Raw genomic sequence first — 20,434 nt, 5'->3', positions numbered from 1 at the left:
ATAAAGCCAAATACAGCCAATTGATCTTCAACAAAGCAAAGGAAAACAAAGTGGGGAAAGGGCAGCCTACTCAACAAATGGTGCTGAGATAATTGGCAAGCCACATGTAGAAGAATAAAACTGGATCCTCGTCTCTCATCTTATACAAAAATCAACTCAGGATAGATCAAAGACTTAAATCTACAACCTGAAACCATAAACATTCTAGAAGATAACATCGGAAACACCCTTCTAGACGTTGGCTTAGGCAAAGACTTTGTGACCAAGAACCCAAAAGCAAATGCAACAAAAACAAAGATAAACAGATGGGACTTAATTAAACTAAAAAGCTTCAGCACTGCAAAAGAAATAATCAGCAGAGTTAACAGACACTGCACAGAGATTGGACTTTGGGGACTCGGTAAAAGGTGGGGGGTGGCGAGAGATAAAAGACTACACTTTGGGCCAGGTGCGGTGGCTCACGCCTGTAATCTTAAGGGATACCTGAGCTCCTTCTAGGAGGTTCTGATTCAGTAGATCTGGGACAGGCAAGAATCTGTAATCAGCTGATCTTTATCAAGAGCTGATTTTGGGCTAGCTCGCGTGCTAAGTGTTTGGTAAGTTCGTGTTCTCAGTTTCTATCTTCATGACGATTTGAGCAATGTCAAGCCATGACCAATGTCGTCAATAACACCCCCGTTTTACAGGCGAGGAAATTGAAGCTAAGAACATCCAAAAGGGTTGGGGGGACGGGGGAAGCTGCTAAAAAAAAGTTATGCAACTAGTACACCTAGTAACTGGTCGACTGGAGATTCCAACTCAGGCCCAGCAACTCCAGACCCCACTCTCTCAATCACTGTGCGACATAAGACTTTTGGGGGAGCTTCTGGTGATTTTAGTGATTAGTCAGCTTTTCGCAAAGCCTCCTAGAGGCTCATGCTACTCAAAGGGTGCATGTGTTTGATATTTATGGCCCATCCCCCTCCAGTGTTTCTGGAAGGAACATAGTGTAGAAACAAGATCATCGGAGGGAATACGACGAGCAGCTGAACCTCTTATCAGCATTTCCCAGCCTTTGGGCTGCTCCGCGAGGTCCTGGTCTCACAGGCGGACCCAATCTGGGAACCAAGGGAGAATCTTTCTGTACACCTGGCACTTCTCGTCACGCCCCGTCCCCCGAACACCCAATCCCAAGCCCGTTGGGCCTGACTGACGTCCACTCAGAGCAATTATAATTGGCCATGGCGGACGATCGCTCCGCCTCCCGGGCGACCCCGCCTCCCTTTCATTCTGCAAGAAAGAACCTCAGCCTGGACTTCCAATGAGAAGCGCCTTCACCTCAAAGATCCCGCCTCTTTCGGCGTCGACCCCGCCCCGAGGCCGGAAGGGACGCCCGCCTCCCTTGGCGAGATGAGCCAATCGAAGGGCTCTCACGGCCAGATGGACGGCAGTCGACCCAATCCGCCGGGCCTCACGCAGCGCCGCTCCGCCCCTCCGCCGGGCCCGAGTGGCGGCCGGGCGACGAGTGCGGGCCTCGGAGCGACGGCGGCTGCGGCGGCGGCGGCGGACGCGGCCTGAGGCGAGCGGCGGGGCGTGGGGCGTTGCCTCGGCCCGGGCTCGCCCTCGCCGGCGGGAGCGTCCATGGCCCCCGGGCGCCGGCGGGGCGCGGCCGCGGCCTGAGGGGCCATGTCCGGGGTGGTGCGGACCCTCAGCCGCTGCCTGCTGCCGGCCGAGGCCGGCGGGGCCCGCGAGCGCAGGGCGGGCGGCGGCGCGCGCGACGCGGAGCGCGAGGCCCGGAGGCGCAGCCGCGACATCGACGCGCTGCTGGCCCGCGAGCGGCGCGCGGTCCGGCGCCTGGTGAAGATCCTGCTGCTGGGCGCGGGCGAGAGTGGCAAGTCCACGTTCCTCAAGCAGATGCGCATCATCCACGGCCGCGAGTTCGACCAGAAGGCGCTGTTGGAGTTCCGCGACACCATCTTCGACAACATCCTCAAGGTGACGCGCGCCCCCCGCCCAGCACCTGCACCCAGGTGGGCCGGGGCGCTAACCCCCGCCCCGGTCCTCTCCGTGGTCCGCCGCCGCGGGCGGGGACCCCTGGGGCGAGGATGCTGGATCCAGCCCCGCCTGCACCCCACTCCCCCTCACCCATCCCCCGAGGCCTGCTGGCGTCGCCTCTGCCCCACCCCCTCTCGCCCTTTTTGAGATGGGGTCTCGCTGTGTTTCCCAAGCTTGAGTGCAGTGGCGCCCTCACAGCTCACTGCAGCCTCGACCTCCCAGGCTCAAGCCCTACTCCCTCCTTGGCCTCCCAAAGTAATGGGATTACAGGCGCGCACTACCAGCCCAGCTAATTTTTAAGTTTTTTTTGTAGAGATGGGATCTTCCTGTGTTGCCCAGGCTGGTCTCGGTCTCCTGGCCTCAAGTGATCCTCCTACCTTGGCCTCCCTCAAGTGCTGGGATTCTAGGCATGAGTCATGGCGCCCAGCCTGCCTCTGCTCTCTCTAGGGTGCCTGGGGACCGTGGGAGTGGGAACTCGGGCCAGCTTCTGGGGATGGGGAGTGGGGGCCTTGGCACTTAGCCCCCTCCTGGATGTGCCCTAGCAGAATGGTATCCATTTCCCTCTGGGAGATTGTGAGGTAGGAGCCCAACTTGCCCTGCCCTCCGGCTGAGCTTAGACGAAGAGCAATGGAGACTGGACAGGAACCAGCCATGAGTCTCTTTACTTTTCGTTTTTTTAAAAAGGCGCTCACTCTGTTGCCCAGGCTGGTCTCAAGCCATCCTCCCACCTGGGCCTCCTAAAGTGCTGAGATTACAGGTGTGAGCCACACTTTCTAATAGGAAAACTTCAAATGTATGCAAAAGTAGAGAAAATAGTAGAATGACTGTAAAGTACCTACAGCCCAACTAAAGCAGTCGTCAATTCTGTGCCAATCCTATTCACCTGTGCCCTCCCCATGGTCTCCAAGCAAATCCAACTGTGTAGTTGCATTAGGAAACGTTTTAGGATGTATATGAGTGGCTAAAAGATAAGGCCTCCATGTAAAAACACAACTGCAGTACCATTAGCAGACCTAAACATTAGTAACAGCTCAGTATCACCAGATATCCAGTGTTCAGAATTCCTTCATTGTGGCATAATTGTTTTGTTTGTTTGACTCGACATACATTGCAGTGAATCTCCAGATTCTCCTTCTGTCTCTTGCTTCCTTTTTTCTCTTTGCCATATTTGTGAAAGAAGCTGTAGAAGTCAGCCAGGTGTGATGGCTCATGCCTGTAATCCCTGCACTTTGGGAAGCTGAGGCAGGAGGATCACTTGAGGCCAGAAGTTTGAGACCAACCTGGGCAACATAGCAAGACCTCAGTGCCACAAAAATGAACACATTAGTTGGGCATGGTGGAGTGCACCTGTAGTCCCAGTTGCTTGAGCGGCTGAGGTAGAATTACTTGAGCCTGGGAGGTCGAGGCTGCAGTGAGCCATGTTTGGGCCACTGCACTCCAGCCTGAGTGGCAGTGAAAAAATAAAGAACCATAGAGTTGATAAAGTCAGGGTTCCAATCTCTCAGTACTGTGAGCCTGTGTTAAAGGGCCTCAAAGAAGATCTGGAGAAAACTGATGATGAGGGAACAGTGGAGCCTTGCTTACACCTAGTGTCCTTTGTCCTCCTTCCCTTTTTCCTTCCTTCCTTTCCTCCTTTTCTTTCCTTCCTTCCTTTCTTCCTTCCATTCTTCCTCCCTTCCTTCCTCTCTTCCTTTTCTTCTTTCTTTTTCTTCCTTTCCTTCCTTCCTTTTCTTCCCTTCCCGCCTTCCTTCCTTCCTTTCTCCCTTCCTTCCTTTTTTCTTTTCTTCCTTCCTCCCTTCCTCCCTCCTTCCCTCCCTCCCTCCCTCCCTTCCACCCTCCCTCCCTCCCTCCCTCCCTCCCTTCCTCCCTTCCTCCCTCCCTCCCTCCCTTCCTCCCTTCCTCCCTCCCTCCCTCCCTTCCTCCCTTCCTCCCTCCCTTCTTTCCTTCCTCCCTTCCTTCCTTCCTCCCTCCCTTCCTTCCCTCCCTCCCTTCCTTCCCACCTCTCTACCCTTTCCTTGTCCCCTCACCACTTTTTCCCAAGCCCATTTTGGGGAAACCAAGTTAGAGGCGAGGACAATCATCTCAAAGCAGAGGCGGAGAGAAGTTTGCCATGCCAGAAAACCTGCCTAGAGACTAGGTTTTGTGGTGCCTGGGAGATTTAAATTTAGCAAAGCCTGGTAGAAACCTGTCGCGTACATTTCTCTCACCCGTAAGGACTCCTGCCTCAGCCCTGGAGATGAAGTGACTCCTTCCTGGGGTCTCTGTGCTGGAATCCTGGCCTCCAGACTTCCAGGCCAGTATTCCCACTTGACATACTTCTCATGGAAATGTTTCATTTTAATAGAGCTCCTTTAGGATTGTGAAGGGAAGAAAATAATTTGATAAAACACCCTTTTTCATTTTACCTCTTTGCAAAGCCTCTCGGTGTGTCATAGTTCTGGTCAGATACTTTGTGAACTTTGAAGACTAGGTGCCCAGCTTAGCTCACTGGGAGCGTCTGTGTTAAAGTGCATTTGGCTGTCTCAGGGCCTCCCCTCTAACTTCTCTGTTAAAGACCCTGATTTTATTTTTGCTGCTTGCCCAGACCTCAGAACCAGGCAGGCATAAAAGTATAGCAGTTTGACTGTCTCTAGTTTCTTCCAACTCAGAAGATGGAGAAAGTATTCGGAAACATAGAATCTGAAATCTAAATCCGTGTATGAAGTGCGTGTTAGAAAACTCAACCTCCTGGCGGGAGAATGGGGTGAACCCGGGAGGTGGAGCTTGCAGTGAGCCGAGATCGCGCCACTGCACTCTAGCCTGGGCAACTCAGCGAGACTCCCTCTCAAAAAAAAAAGAAAGAAAGAAAACAACCTCCTAATGCATAGGAACATTAACTTCCACTGACTTTATCAGCAGAAGCAACACGTGTTAACTGGTATCCTAGTTCTTCCTTTCCAGCTTTGTTTTTTACTAATTATAGTTCCATATTAAACTCACTTCATGTGTCGTGACCATTTCAATAACAAGTTAGAAATTCATCTTTTAATTTAAAACCAAAAATCGTTTCCTCCTCTTCAACCCCCACCCCCGCATTTTTATTTGAACAGATCACTTTGAGAAGAGACTATTTTATTTTTTAATTTTTATTTTTTGGCTGGGCGTGGTGGCTCACGCCTGTAATCCCAGCACTTTGGGAGGCCAAGGCGGGCGGATCACGAGGTCAGGAGATCGAGACCATCCTGGGTAACACAGTGAAACCCTGGTGAAACCCCATCTCTACTAAAAATACACAAAATCAGCTGGGTGTGGTGGTGGGCACCTGTAGTCCCAGCTACCCGGGAGGCTGAGGCAGGAGAATGGCGTGAACCTGGGAGGCAGAGCTTACAGTGAGCCGAGATCGTGCCACTGCGCTCCAGCCTGAGCCAAAGTGCGAAACTCTGTCTCAAAAAAAAAAAAAAAAAAAAAAAAATTTATTTTTTGAGACAGAGTCTCATTCCGTCACCCAGGCTGGAGTGCAGTGTCAGGATCATGGCTCACTGTGGCCTTGCCTCGCCTCGTGGGCTCAAGCAATCCTCCCACCTCAGCCTCCCAAGTAGCTGGGACTGTAGGTGTGTACCACCACACCCAGCTAATTTTTGTAGAGATGGCGTCTCACTATGTTGCCCAGGCTGGTCTTGAGCTCTTGAACTCAAGCGAACCACCTGCCTCAGCCTCCCAGAGTGCTGGGATTACATGTGTGAAACACTAAAACTGGCCAGGGAAGAGACTTTAAGTAAATTGCTCTGCAGTGCCTTTAGTACTGGACATTTGAATGATACCATTTAGAGTAATATTTGTGGCTATATAGAGGTGTAGTGTTGACAGGCTCCTTCTAGACCATGGACTGTGTGCTATACACATCTTGCCTGAGCCTTTCAAATATGGTGTTGAATTTTCATAATGCTTCAGATGGTATTACCTCATTTAGTGAATGAGGAAATTGAGGATAGAGACGTTAAAATCTGTTCAAAGTCAGCTACCTAATTAGCAGATGGCAGAGCTAGGAACTAAACATGCTTTTTTAAAAAATTAAACTTTTGATTTTGAGAATTCTATAGTCCTATGCAGTTGTAAGAAATACTAGAGATCCCACATACCCTCTGCCAGCTTTCCCTTAGTGGTAATGCCTTGTAAAACTAGATAGCACAATCTTACAACCAGGATATTGACGTCGATACGGTCACAATACAGAGCATTTCCATCAGAGAAGGACCCTTCATTTTGCTCTTTTGTAGCCACTCTCTCCCCTTTCTGTCCCAGACCCTGGCAGTGAATAATCTATTCTGTTGTTGTTGTTTTGAGACAGAGTCTTGCTCTGTCGCCCAGGCAGGAGTGCAGTGGTGCAATCTCGGCTCACTGCAACCTCAGCCTCCGGGTTTCAAGCGATTCTCCTGCCCCAGCCTCCCAGGTAGCTGGGATTACAGGCGCCCACCACCACGTCTGGCTAATTTTTGTATTTTTAGTAGAGACGGGGTTTCACCATGTTGGCCAGGCTGATCCCTAACTCCTGACCTCGTGATCCGCCTTCCTCGGCCTCCCAAAGTGCCAGACATGAGACACCGTGCCCAGCCTCTATTCTTTAATTCGATAATTTCATCATTTCATAAATGTCATGGCCAGGCGCAATGGCTCATGCCTGTAATCCCAGCACTTTGGAAGGCCAAGACAGGCAGATTGCTTGAGCCCAGGAGTTTAAGACCAACCTGGACAATATGGTGAAACCCTGTCTCTGCAAAAAATACAAAAATTGGCTGGGTGCAGTGGCAGGTGCATGTAGTCCCAGCTACTCAGGAGGCTGAGGCAGGAGAATCGCTTGAACCTAGGAGGCAGAGGTTGCAGTGAACAGAGAGCACACCACTGTACTCCAGCCTGGGCGACAGAGCAAGACTCCATTTCAAAAACAAACTAGCTGGGTGTGGTGGTGCACACTTGAACCTGGGAGGAAGGTGGGAGGATCACTTGAACCTGGGAGGCAGAGGTTGCAATGAGCCAGCATCGTACCACTGCACTTTATCCTGGGCGACAGTGAGACCCTGCCTCAAAAAAAAAAAGAAAAACAGATTTTCCTGTTATTTCTCTTTCGTTGATTTCTGGTTCGACTCTACTGTGGACAGAGAGTATACTGTGTATGGTTTCACTTCTTTTAAATTTGTTGGTTTGTTTTCTGGCCTAGCACATGGTCTATTTGGCAGATGTTCTGTGGTCTTGTGTTCGTGAACGTTCCATAAGTACATGAAAAACGCGTATGCTCTTGTTTGGTGGAATGTTCTACATATGTCAGATCTTGTTGATTGATAGTGGTGTTGAGTTCTGTATCCTTGCTGATTGTTCAGTAGTCCTCAACTATAATTGTGGATTATAATTTGTGGATTTGTCTATTTCTTCTTTAGCTCTATCAGTTTTTGTTTCATGTATTTTGAGGTTCTGTTGTGTGGTGCATAAATGTTTAGGATTATTATATCTTGATAGATGAACCTTTTTTATTATGCAATGTCCTTTTCTCCAGTAATTTTCTTTGAAGTCTCCTTTATCAGATATTTTAATATAGCCACTTCTGTTTTTATTAATGCTTTCATAATATATATTTTTCCATTCTTTTAATACCCTTGTTTTGAAGTGAGTTTCATGTAGACAGTATATTATTGCATCATATTTTTTCATCCACTCTTTACATTTAGGGTAAAGTCATTATTATGACTGTTACTATCTTAGAGACGAGGTCTTTTGCTATTGCCTAGGCTGAAACACAGTGGCACGATCATGGCTCACTGTAGCCTTGACCTCCTAGACTCAAGCCATCCCCCCACCTCAGCCTTCCTAGTAGCTGAGACTACAGATGTGCACCAGCATGCCCAGCTAATTTTTAATCTATTTTTATTTTTTGTAGAGACAGGTTTCCACTATGTTACTTAGGCTGCTCTTGAATTACTAGCCTCAAAGCCGTCCTCCTGCCTCAGCCAAAGTGCCGAGATTACAGGCATGAGCTATCCCCCCTGACTGATTTTTTTTTTAAGTATAATGCTTTGTATTATTTTCTTGGTAGTTCCCTTAGGTTTACAGTATACATATGTAACTTATCCCAGTCTCCTGGCCCTGGTGTTTTACAGCTTTAAGTGTAGAAACTTTACTTCGGCTTGGGTCCATTTATCCGCCCCACTTCACTATAAATGTCTTAGCACTTCTTAGCAGACTTTGAATGCCACATCAGGTGGTTTACTTCAGTCATCAACTGTGATTTTAAAAACTCATTAGGAGTAGGAGATTATATCATCTTTTCCACCCTTTTGACTGAATAAAATTGTCCCCGTTTTTACCTATTCTGATGGTCTTTCTGAAGCTCTAAGCCTTCTTCTGTTGTCATTTCCTTTCTGTTTAGAGAACTTCCTTTAGCCATTCTTTAACGATCAGTTTGCTTGCAGCAGATTCTCTTAGCTTTCCTTTGTCCAAGAATGCCTGTATTTCCTCTTCATTCCTGAAGGATACCTTCACATTGTTTCGGAAGAGAAATTTACTGTCGTTTGAGTTGGTCTCCTCTCCGAGTTCATGCATTGCTCCTCTCTGGCTGCTTTGAAGAGTTTTGTGTTTAGTTTTCAGAAGTTTCATTATGATTTGTCTTGGCACAGGCTTCATCCCGTTTATTATATTTGGGGTTTGCTTGGCTTCTTGAATCTGTACATTTATGTCTCTTGCCAAATGTGGGAAGTTTTCAGCCATTGTTTCCTGAGTGGCTGTTTCAGTCCGTCTGTCTCCTCTCCTTCTGGGACTCTGACATAGGGCTGTTAGCACTTTTGTTAATGACCTCTGGGTCCCTAAGACCCTGTGGCCTTGTTGATTGGGGTTGGAACATCAGCTCCTCTCTGGGCCTTGCTGATTCCAGGGAATGGGAGGGGGTAGCAAAGCGACAGCTAGTCCAGCCTCCCACCCTCCCATCCCCTCTTTCTGCCTCGTGGTGGCGGCACACTTCTCCACTGGGCCTTGCTGACACCACCCTGGTGAGGGAATTGGAGCACCTCCTGCTTCTCCAGGCAGAGAATGGGAGGTGAGATCCCTGCTTGGCCCTGCCAGCACTATTTGGCGTGCCACTTGGAGCATGTCACCTGGTTCCTTGAGGGTAGAAGATCAATCTCCCCCTCAATTCCACTGAAACCTCAGTGGGTGGTATATGTGGTTTCTCTGCTGATGTTTTGTCTTGTATTTGTTTTTTGTTGTTGTTGAGATGAAGTTTCACTCTTGTTGCTCAGGCTGGAGTGCAGTGGTGCAATCTTGGCTCACTGCAACCTCCGCCTCCCAGGTTCAAGTGATTCTCCTGCCTTAGCCTCCCGAGTAGCTGGGACTACAGGCACGCACCACCACGCCCAGCTAATTTTTGTATTTTAAGTAGAGACGGGACTTCACCGTGTTGGCCAGACTGGTCTTGAACTCCTGACCTCAGGCGATCCACCCACCTCGGCCTCCCAAAGTGCTGGGATTACAGGCGTGGGCCACCGCACCTGGCCTTCTCTTGTTATTTGGAATAGGACGTGCATTGCCAAAAAGGTCTGCTGTTGTAAAAGCATCCCTTTCTGGGTCCTTTGGCCAAGAACAGGCTCTTCTTGGAGTTCTTTTTATCTATACCTTTTGGCTGTTCCAGCTTGGAGGCTTCTGCAGCACCCATCCTGGATAAGTAGGAGGCAGTAAGGACACCCAGAGAACTCACTGCCTTGTCGTCCCTCAAGTCCTGAGGTCGCTGGGTAGCCTGCTGCCTTCTTTCCACCTTCTTTCTGCACTTGCTGGTTGTGTTACATTCAGAGCTTTCTTTTTAGCTGTAAGGGGGCAGACCTGGGAGGGGTAGAGCTGTTACTTTGTGGAAGTCTCCATCATCCTGGTCTTTTTACTCAGTGTCTGGGGCTTTTCCATCCTGATCACAGTTGTTCCTTCTGTTAGTGCGAGGACTTCATTACCTCACTCTATCCTCTGCAGTTCATTATTTGAATCTACTAGTTGCTTTGATTTTTTTTGTAAAGATTGCCAGTAAGACTTTCTAGTTTATTCTTTTTTCTTAAACAATATTCAAGTTTATTAAACAAATTTTTCTAAGTATTATAAAATGTTTAACTTTCATCAGCTTCAAGGTTTATGCTGCTCCCAAATGTTGCGTACAACTGAACTTTCAAATCTGCTCACAGCCACTGAATTGCTTCGACTTTGGATTCTAAGGCGTCACTTGCTTCTTGCAAAGTTTTATTTGCTGCTTCTAACGTTTCCTGTGTTTCTTCTTGAGAATGGCTAATGAAGACATCACCGATTTGATAAGGCATCATTAAGCAGTCAGCATCTGCAAGCATGGTACCATCACAAGCATCTTCTACGTTTTGGAGTTGTTTCTGTTTTACTTCTATTTCTTCCTTCAGCTCTGTGATTCTACTTGTCTTCCATGCAAATTTGTTTATCTTCTGTTGCTCTTCGAAAGTAACATTGACATCTTCTGCAGCCGTCGTCTTCATGGTGGCCGCCATCTTGGGACTGGAGAACAGCATGAGACAATGGGACTTTGCCCCTAAGCACGCTCTTGCTCCCTGTCGGCCCAGAATTCCCTGGCAAATACAACCCTGTCTCCACATTCCCTCCCCTTGGACCTATGGCCAATGGTCCCTAAAAGCTGGGATGCAGGGAGGAAATGTCACCTGGAAGGACTTGGTACATGCCAGTTAAAGGGACTGGCAACCCCCATGGGCCGACATCAATGGGGGTGTGGCGAACAGCCTAGTTTATTCTTTTTATTTTTCTAATTCTGCAGATGATATCCCCTCACTTCCTGACTGGGCTGTCCTTAAAGTTTGTGTATTTGATGTTTCCAAAATTGTATAGTAATGCCTCTGGTGGTGGTGTGTGCCTCAGGCTGATGGAAGGCATCAGGCCAGCTTAGATTTATCTCACAGTGGTTCCATTCCCTGATGTATGTGTGATGCATTGAATTCCAAGAGCGTTTTAATTACTAAATTTCACATCCAGTTAGAAGTGGATAAAATGTTAGCTGTCTGAAGGTTCCTTGTTATATAGACTAGAAGTCCTAACCATCCACATGATTGCATTGGTGTAGCCTTTAGCAACCCCAAGGTAGACTTGCCTTGTATGTAAATGTATAGTCACACATCGCGATGTATTGCAATGTATAGTCACGCATCGCGATGTATAGTCACACATTGCTTTAATGACTGGGATCCCGTCCGAGAAATGCATCGTTAGGTGAGGTTCGTACGCAAACATCCTAGAGTGGACCTACACAAACCTAGATAATATAGCTGACCGTACACCTATGCCTATTGCTCCCAAACTGCAAACCTGTACAGCATGTTACTGTACCGAATACTGTGGGCCATTGTAGCACAATGGCAAGCATTTATGTATCTAAACATAGAAAATGTGCTGTAAAAATCTGGTGTTATAACCTTATGGGACCACCATCGTATATGTGGTTCATCTTTTACCAAAACATCATTATGCGGTGCGTGACTATTTGGCTGATTTTAGAAACTTTTTGAAGAATTAGATGATTAGAATGGGTGGTCTCTTGTTGCCACTGAAACAAAAAGATCAAGTTCAACAAAATCTCCAAGGCATTGTGCTAGGCGCTGGTGCAGAAGGGGATATTCAGTGCATATTGCACAGCCCCTACTCTCCACTCACACTCTCAAGCTGGGGAGACAGTAGCACAAGTAACTTTAACATACAGTGTGAATGGATACCATGTTAAATGCCACTAGAGAGGTGTTGTGATTTGAGCTGGCCTTTGAAGGTTCCGTAGGATTTCAGCAAGTGGAGAAGAATACACAAATAAGAACCATCTTAATGCCTCTACATTTATCAGCTAAGACAGAAAATTCGAATACATAGAGATACTACAGAATCAGAACTTTCTAGTCCAAAGGAATGGTTATAATGTGATGGCTTGCTTTGGACTGCAGTCGCAGCACTCTAGCTGAAAGCTGTGGGCCTTCTCCCTAGAAAATTCATTATCTGTGTAGAGTTTCAGGGGAGTGTTTGGACATCTGAATCCCAAGAGTGGGCCTACTAGTGGCCCATGCGCTGCAGATTAACAGCATTTGTTGTAGAATATCAAAGATTATGTAAAAATTTTGGAAATTAAATTTTTTTTTAAAGAATTGTTTGCTGTATCACATGTACTTTTTGCCAAAATGTATGGAATTTGAAGAAACCTCCTGCTGTTCCAGCCTTTAAGAATCTGTTTCGGGAGTTCAGAAGTGCCTCTTTGGGCTTGGTGCTGCAGCGGGTTTGTGTGGCGGCGAAAGCATACATCTGCTTCTGGGGTCTGGAAGCACAGTTGGGTTTTTATGGCCTTGTTGGCAAATTGCATTTAACAGGTTTCCCTTATGCTTTGACATACAGGGTTGGTCCTTTTGTAATACCAAAAAAAAAAATGCAAAAACATCTTTTTCCATCAGCTAAATAAATCCAGAGAGACTCCTCTGGCCATTTTTGGGGATTCAGAACACATGAGTGATTGGTCTTGTCCCCCAGCTTTCGAGTTTACATGTTGATTATCTTAACGAAATCAGTTGGGGGAGCAGGTCTTTTTGTTGATCTTTTTGTTTCAGTGGCAACAAGAGACCACCCATTCTAATCATCTAATTCTTCAAAAAGTTTCTAAAATCAGCCAAATAGTCACGTACCGCATAATGATGTTTTGGTAAAAGATGAACCACATATACGATGGTGGTCCCATAAGGTTATAACACCAGATTTTTACAGCACATTTTCTATGTTTAGATACATAAATGCTTGCCATTGTGCTACAATGGCCCACAGTATTCGGTACAGTAACATGCTGTACAGGTTTGCAGTTTGGGAGCAATAGGCATAGGTGACCTTCAGTCATCTGTCATGTGAGATTTGGAACCTGGCTGTGCTTGATGTGAGATAGTGTTCCGTTGACAGCTCGTAATTATTTTCTGTTCTTACTCAGTTGAGACTGGGTTCATGGATGGTATCGGTTTTAAATGGAACTGAAGATTTAAACTTCGGGCTTATCTGGAGATGTAATTATAGGGTGATGTTCAAACCAAAGAAGCTGATGTTGTGTAATGGACCTAGGGCTTAACTTGCATCACCTGAAGGGCAGTGCCATCCCATAATGACAGGCCGGCTCATTTCATGCTGTAACTATTATGGTTTGTTTGTACTTAAAAGAAATGGAGGCTTCCAGTGGGCTGGACAGAGCAGCTGCTCGGGACCACCGGATTGCCTTTTAATCCTAAAAGCCGAGTGTGAATATTCGTTGCTGACCGTGTGATGGGTTAGTCTTTCTCTCTGTGAGGATAAATGCTCAGGTGTGTCCAGGTTTTGCAAAATGGAAAACATGACTTGTATCCTGTGTTAGCCATTAGAGAAGCCCACGCTTCTGGTTGATTCCGCTGACCAAATGCATTTGGAACGTCTGCTTTGGAAGTGCGGCATCCAGAGGACAGAGAAGCAGAGTGTGGGAGCTCTTGCAAAGCAGCTAGAAAAGTGCTGGAGGGCAGCACATTCAGCCGCTCTGGACGGCAAGGGGAAGAAAACGTCCCTGACCCCTGCCTTCTTAAGTAGAGACCAAGTAGGTGGCACCTCTCTCTGAACGTCAGCATCTATTTTACTGTCTAGTCTGAAGTCCACAGCACTAACTTTGTCACATGGCCCTGTTACATCAGACCACAGCAGCAGAGAACCAGCCGTAGTGGGTATTTGCTGGTGGTAGTGTGCCAGGCCCCAGTAATCAAATAGCTACTTAACCCGAGCTGAACAGAAACTAAGCCCAAGGAACACTGAGACCCAAAGAATCTGTGCTAATTCTCTCGTCACCGTGGTGGAGCGTTCCAGTGAAGAATCTGTTAATTCTCTTGTCACCGTGGTGGAACGTTCCAGTGAAGAATCTGTTAATTCTCTCGTCACCGTGGGGGAACGTTCCAGTGATGGTGTGTGGCATGGACTCCTCGCAGCCCTCGAGTGCCTGTTTGGGGCAGTCGGTGGAGGTTCCCTGGTCTCACCTGGGAAAGGCCAGGCTAGATGCTGGGTCCACGGGAGGACCTGCTCTGTCGTTCAGAGCTAGGCTTTGTGCTCTGCTGTGTGTATGGTAGTGAGTGGAAGAGACACAGCCCTGGCGTCGTGGAGCTGATTCCTAGTTCGCTTCTCTGGGGACAGGAAACAACGGGAGGACAGGGCATGAGCTGGAACATCACTGGGAAAGTCACTTGGAGGACAGGGGAGCCCTTGCCTAGTGGAAGAGGCCTTTCGACTGTCCATAAGACGGATGAAGACGTCCACCTGGACTAGTCTAACCATGTCCCGGGGCCAAAATCAGGGATTCGGGCTGCGGAGAAATTTGTAACAAAACAGTTTGATGCTCAGTCAAGGTGAGATACTGGCAGTCACTGACAGCTCCACAGGATGCCAATTACATTCATTTTAAAGGTAAAATTTTGCACATCTTTGTAGACAAGATACACAGTATTCCAAGCAAAACCTTTGTGATAAGGGAGTCATTACTTAAAGTCTCACCTGCCTTCCAGTTTCCATTACAGGTAAGAGGGAATAGCTGGTTCAGATGTTTATTTGTATAATACTTACTAACAAGGCTTTTAATCTGTGTTTTCCACTCATGCTCAGTTTTATATCTACAATTTTTGGCGCACATGAGGTGACTAATAACTATTTATATTTTTGTGACCACTTGTGTTTTTTTTTTAAGAAAATGAAGTTCCAGGCCGGGCACCGTGGCTCACGCCTATAATCCCAGCACTTTGGGAGGCCGAGGCGGGCAGATCACGAGGTCAGGAGATCGAGACCATCCTGGCTAACATGGTGAAACCCCATCTCTACTAAAAATACAAAAAAATAGCCGGGCTTGGTGGCAGTCGCCCGTAATCCCAGCTACTCGGGAGGCTGAGGCAGGAGAATGGCGTGAACCCGGGAGGCGTAGTTTGCAGTGAGCCGAGATCACGCCACTGCACTCCAGCCTGGGCGACAGAGCGAGACTCCATCTCAAAAAAAAAGAAAATGAAGTTCCATAATTTTAGTTTTAGGGTGGGGAGAGGAACTGTTTTTCCCTAAGGTTCTGATGACTTGATTAAATAGATATGGATCGAAAACTCTGTTAAAAGCGTGGAGTGATGTGGACCAAGAGGCAAAACTCCCTGGGAGATGAGCTGGTTAGAATTGAGAAATAGAAAACTAGTCATTTACCTTCTTATCAGTACTTATCTGGTATGACTGTAGCACAATGAGACTGTTTTTAAACATACCAGGACTGCTGGAACGCACTAGTTAAAGCAGGTGCCTCATGAAAAGTAATCATCTTGGGACACCAAGTCAACAAATGCCTATTAAGTGTGTGTTTATGTGCTAGGTACTGCAGAAGCTGAGGAGATGAGAAGACGGCCTGGAAGGAATGAAACCTTGATACCTTCTCTGTGCATTGGGAGCTTTTGTTTTTGTTTTTGTTTTTGTTTTCATTAGTTTTTTTGAGACAGCGTCTTGCTCTGTCACCTAGGCTGAAGTGCAGTGGTGCAATCACAGCTCACTGCAGCTTCGACCTCCTGGGCTCAAGTGATCTTCCAACCTCAGCCTCCTGGGTAGCTAGGACACAGGTGTACACCGTCATAGCCCGCTTGGCAGGGAGCTTGTGTTTTTGAAGCACATTATCTGTTATGTCTTTGATCCTCCAAGTAAACCTGTAAGGTCAGGTTGGGGTTTACTCTGATGGGAGGGATTCTCACTTTCCTAGCCTCATGTTTCCTTGCAGAGAGATCTCAGCTACTGTGATTCTCTTGCCTCTCCTGCCATCCCTTATCCCCCTTTGCTCAGGGAAGGAGTGACTTGCTTGACTGGTGGATTTTGGGGAAGGCAGTAAGCAGGCGGGGCTCAGGCCCTGCTGATTCCCTCCAGATTCTCTGTTTGGGAGCCGCCCTGCCCACAGGGGACATGCCTTCCTCCTACCAGAGCTATAGGGCCACCTCCCCTGCGTTTGTCCCACTATGGCAGTGGTCAGGAGCCTACTTGGCTAAAAACCCAAAACCAGACTCTTTAGTCAGAAGGCCAGTATTTTCATCTCCATCCACTTGACTCCTGTTTTGACTTCCAAATGGATTCTAGACTGGGAGCAGAGGAAGAAATACTGAGACTCGTATGAGCATGAACACAGCACCCGAGGCAAAAAGAAGATTCTAGGGTGTGTAGTGCATTTCCTGACCCCAGCCCCAGTCTCTAAAGGTAGTATTGAGGCAAGAAAGAGCCGTTGCAACCCTAAACATTCCGATACCTTCCCATCTAGAGAGAAACAGACCCAGAGTCGGGAATAGAAGCCGGGGAAAAGTTCAGGGAGAACACTAGAAAGGAAAGGGTCCTTGGTGGAGGCAGGAAGTGTGGAGGCACCCAGAGCTCTGTGCTGACCACAGCTCGAGGCAGGAGTCCACTGGAGGTTGGGACACTTACTAGCTAGCAGGAGAAAATCCTCTAGCCTCAGACAAGTTCCCAGCTTTCATCATCTCCCTTTCCTCAGACAGGGATTGAAAGCAGCGTCCTTCTGTCAAACTCTAGCTCTGGTCCGTGAAGACAAACCAGGTAGAAATAGAATCAGGAACAACTGGCCTCGAGGACGTCTGAGAACAGGCTGGTGGAGGGCTACCACAGGGAGGCTGGAAAGGGACGACATGGCAGCTCCGAAACACTGTCCCAAAAGAAAAGAGGACGAGAGGAAAAATAGCACGGAAAAGTCAGATGAAAAACAGGGTAAGAAGAGAAACTATGAAAGAGAAGTAGCCTGCCCAAGAGTGCTCTATATTGTATAAAAATAATAAGCATATAGATGATATAAAACAAGAGCTCCAGGATATGAGAAAGCATTAACATGAGATGCAAAGTGAAGTGGCAGAAGTAATGAGATAGATTGAAAACTCAGCATCATCATAGATCTCATAGGTACATCGGAGACAGGAAGGAACTGAATAGTAATGAACAATGATGCAAGGGAATGTCTCTGAATCCTACCCACTGTCAGCGTCCCCATGGCTGTAGAGTTGGGAGTCAGAGACACTGGACTCCTTCAGGCATTTGCCCAAAAGACATGTACCTAAACCTCAGTGTTCAAAGAAGCCTTAGTTTTTCTTATCTCTCCCCACAGAGGGAAATACGGGTGGAGGATTTCCCAATTCTAGGCTTTCTCCTTCTGTGTGCCTGATTTTAAACTGCCTGGGGCAGAGACCTGTTTGTCAGGGCCAACAGCAGCAAAGGGCCTTTTGTACGAATAGCTGGTCTCTGCTCTCACGGGGGTGAGCCCTTTGTACTTCATACAATGAGCAGACCATTTTCTTATTTTCTTTTTTCTTTTCTTTTTTTTTTTTGGAGACAGGGTCTGGCTCTGTCGCCCAGGCTGGAGTGCAGTGATGTGATCTTGGCTCACTGCAGCCTCCACCTCCTGGGCCCAAGCCATCCTCTCACCTCAGCCTCCCAAGTAACTGAGACTGCAGGCAGACACCACCACACCTGGCTCACTTTTAAAAAACGTTGTAGAGAAAAAGTAAGATTTTGGTAGATTTTGCCATCTTGCCCAGGCTGGTCTCAAACTCCTGAGCTCAAGCAACCCGCCCACCTTGGCCTCCCAAAATGCTGGGATTACAGGTGTGAGCCACTGTGCCTGGCCAAGCAGGCCATTTTCATATGGGTATATCCACTAAAGAAGACTCCATTGGAGTAGAGGGAAATTTATCTCTTTGGCCACCTGCTAAACTGAAGTCCCTAGAGCAGGAATAGTTTTGTTTGTTTTCCCTTTCCTGGTGTTTTAACGTAGTGCCCTAAGGTAATAGGAGTTAGACGACTTGGGGGCAGCCACCTGCAACCAGCTTGGTAGACAACACTTTAGTCTTTCCCCAGCTGCATCCCTGGTACCATATAACAATACTGGCTGGATGTGGAGGCTCATGCCTATAATCCCAGCAGTTTGGGAGGCCGAGGCCGGAGGATCGCTTGAGTGCAGCAGTTCAAGATTACAGTAAGCTATGATCGTGCCACTGCACTCCAGCCTGGGCTGTCGACAGTGAGACCCTGTCTCTAAAAAAATAAAAATAACTACTTTCTACAGCAAACATTAGTTTAGAAACTGCATTGGTGATAGTGATTTTATAGTACAAATCCTTAGGAATATAATTTAGCTGTCCAGTAGTGATTATTTAAAGCCTTTTCTCCCTGTATTCCCCTGCAGTTTTCAGGAAGTTTTCATTTTGAATTGTAGATGTTTTAATTTCTGGTTTGAATCTTGCTTTACAATTTCTGTAATCTTGAATATTTTCAGAATGTGTAAATATCTGCCATGGAGACCACAACATCTTTGGCATTTTCTTTTTTAATTGGAAACTTGTCTTGTTTCTTAATTCTTGGTAACTTCAGGAAAAGAGCCACCAACTTGCCTGAGTTCTTTCCTGTTGTCTGGAGCAAATTAGAACTCTTCTAGTAAAGTAAGATGCCCTTTTCTAGTCTTTCATTAATTAAAAACAAAAATTTAAATAAAGTATTGGGGGTAGGGAGAATGTTTCAAATGTAGGTGTTTTTGAAGTAGGTTAAAAGACTTCAATCTTGAATTGAGTCTTCTAAAAAAATTTGTGCAATGTTTTTGTAGTTAATTAGCGATACCTCATGATATACATGGATATTTATTTTCTTTGGTATGTTTTTATAATTAGGTGATTCTTTCCTTCATTATAACTCCTTTCTCTGAGTGGTTCTGACATTGGTCCTGCCATCTGCCCTATTCTAAGTCACATCCTGGTGTCACTGCAGTCAGGAGTCCTGTTCTGTCCTCTGCGCCGCTGACGGACCAGCCCAGCCCCACTGTCCTCCGCCTGGTTATGCAGAAGCCGCTGTGGTTCCCTCCCAGTCAGTTTGGTGGTTATTCCCTCAGTTTATTGCCTTCAGTCCAACCCACAGTGCTTGAATTCTCATGCGACATCACAGACTTCACCTGACCAGCTGAAGTTTCGTTAATACAACCTTTTTGTTTTCACTCTGTTTTTTTAAATAATCGAGGTAAAATTCACATACCATACAATTAATCATCTTGAAGTGTACATTCAGTAGCATTTAGTACATTCACTGTGTTGTTCACCCACCACCTTTATCAAGTTCCAAAACGTTCTAATCACTCCAAAAGGAGATCTGGACGCGTTAGCAGTGACTCCCCATTCCCTCCTCCTCCCAGCCCCCGGCAACCACTAATCTGTTTTCTGTCTCCATGAATTTACCTATTCTGAGTATTTCATATAAATGGAATCATATAATATGTGACCTTTTGTGTCTGGCTTCCTTCACTTTTTTAAAATTAATATACTTTATCACTTAATTTTAGGTTTACAGAAAAACTGAGCAGAAAATACAGATTTCCCACACACTCCCTGCCTCCCCCACACCAGCTTTCCCCTGTGAATAACATCTTGATTAGTGTGGTAGGGTTGTGAAAGTTGTGAGTGAATAGGAATATATTATTAACTGAAGTCCATAGTTTGCATTAGGGTTCACTCATGGTGTCGTATAGTTCTATGGGTTTTGACAAATGTCTCCACCGTTATGGCATCATTCAAAATAGTTTCACTGCCCTAAAAATCCCCCTTGTTCTGCCTGTTCGTCCCTCCTTCCCTGTCTCCCCTCAACCCCTGGCAGCCACTGAGCGTTTACTGTCTCCATCATTTTTCCTTTTCCAGAATGTCCTATAGTTGGAATCAGGAATATGTAGCCTTTTCACATGCCTTCTTTCACTTAGCAATACATATTTAAGTGTCTTACACATTTTCTGTGTCTTTCCGTGGCATGCTAGTTTATTTCTTTTCATTATGGAGTTATATACTTTGTATGGATGTACCACACTTTGTTGATCCATTTGCCTGCTGAAGGACATTTTGGTGACTTCTAAGTTTTGGCAATTATGAATAAAGCTGTGGTAAACACCTGTGTGCAGGCTTTTGTGTAGACAAAAGTTTTCAACTCATTTGAAGTGCAGTTAATTGCTGGATTATATGGTACAAGTATTTGTTTTTTTGTTTGTTTGTTTTTTGTTTTGTTTTTTTCTTTGAGATGGAGTCTCACTCTGTCACCCAGGCTGGAGTACAATGGCGTGATCTCGGCTCACTGCAACCTCCGCCTCCCTGGTTCAAGTGATTCTCCTGTCTTAGCCTCCCAAATAGCTGGGATTACAGGCATCCACCACCAAGCCTGGCTAATTTTTTGTATTTTTAGTAGAGACAAGGTTTCACCGTGTTGTCCTGGCTGGTTTCAAACTCCTGACCTCCTGATCCGCCTGCCTGGGCCTCCCAAAGTGCTAGGATTACAGGTGTGAGCCACCGCCCCCTGCCCAAGGATGTTT

At 46.7% G+C, this 20,434-nt stretch overlaps 1 protein-coding gene and 1 pseudogene across 2 annotated transcripts in view; one reads left to right on the top strand and one right to left on the bottom strand.

Moving 5' to 3' along the window:
- Positions 1-1,491: 1,491 nt before the first annotated feature.
- GNA12 (G protein subunit alpha 12) overlaps positions 1,492-20,434 on the top strand; it is a 114,446-nt gene continuing 95,503 nt past the window's right edge. The window contains exon 1 of the mRNA XM_003274950.3: positions 1,492-1,974. Coding sequence (XP_003274998.1) covers positions 1,666-1,974 — 309 coding nt within the window. The 5' untranslated portion in view covers positions 1,492-1,665. The remainder of the gene's footprint in view (positions 1,975-20,434) is intronic.
- Positions 10,163-10,623, bottom strand: LOC115830973 (annotated as a pseudogene). Its single transcript, XR_004026517.1, has one exon. The product of XR_004026517.1 is annotated as a prefoldin subunit 4 pseudogene (transcript).

This window comes from Nomascus leucogenys, chromosome 17, assembly GCF_006542625.1.
Source record: "Nomascus leucogenys isolate Asia chromosome 17, Asia_NLE_v1, whole genome shotgun sequence".
Classification (NCBI taxonomy): Eukaryota; Metazoa; Chordata; class Mammalia; order Primates; family Hylobatidae; genus Nomascus; species Nomascus leucogenys.
This window is presented reverse-complemented; position numbering and strand designations above follow the sequence as displayed.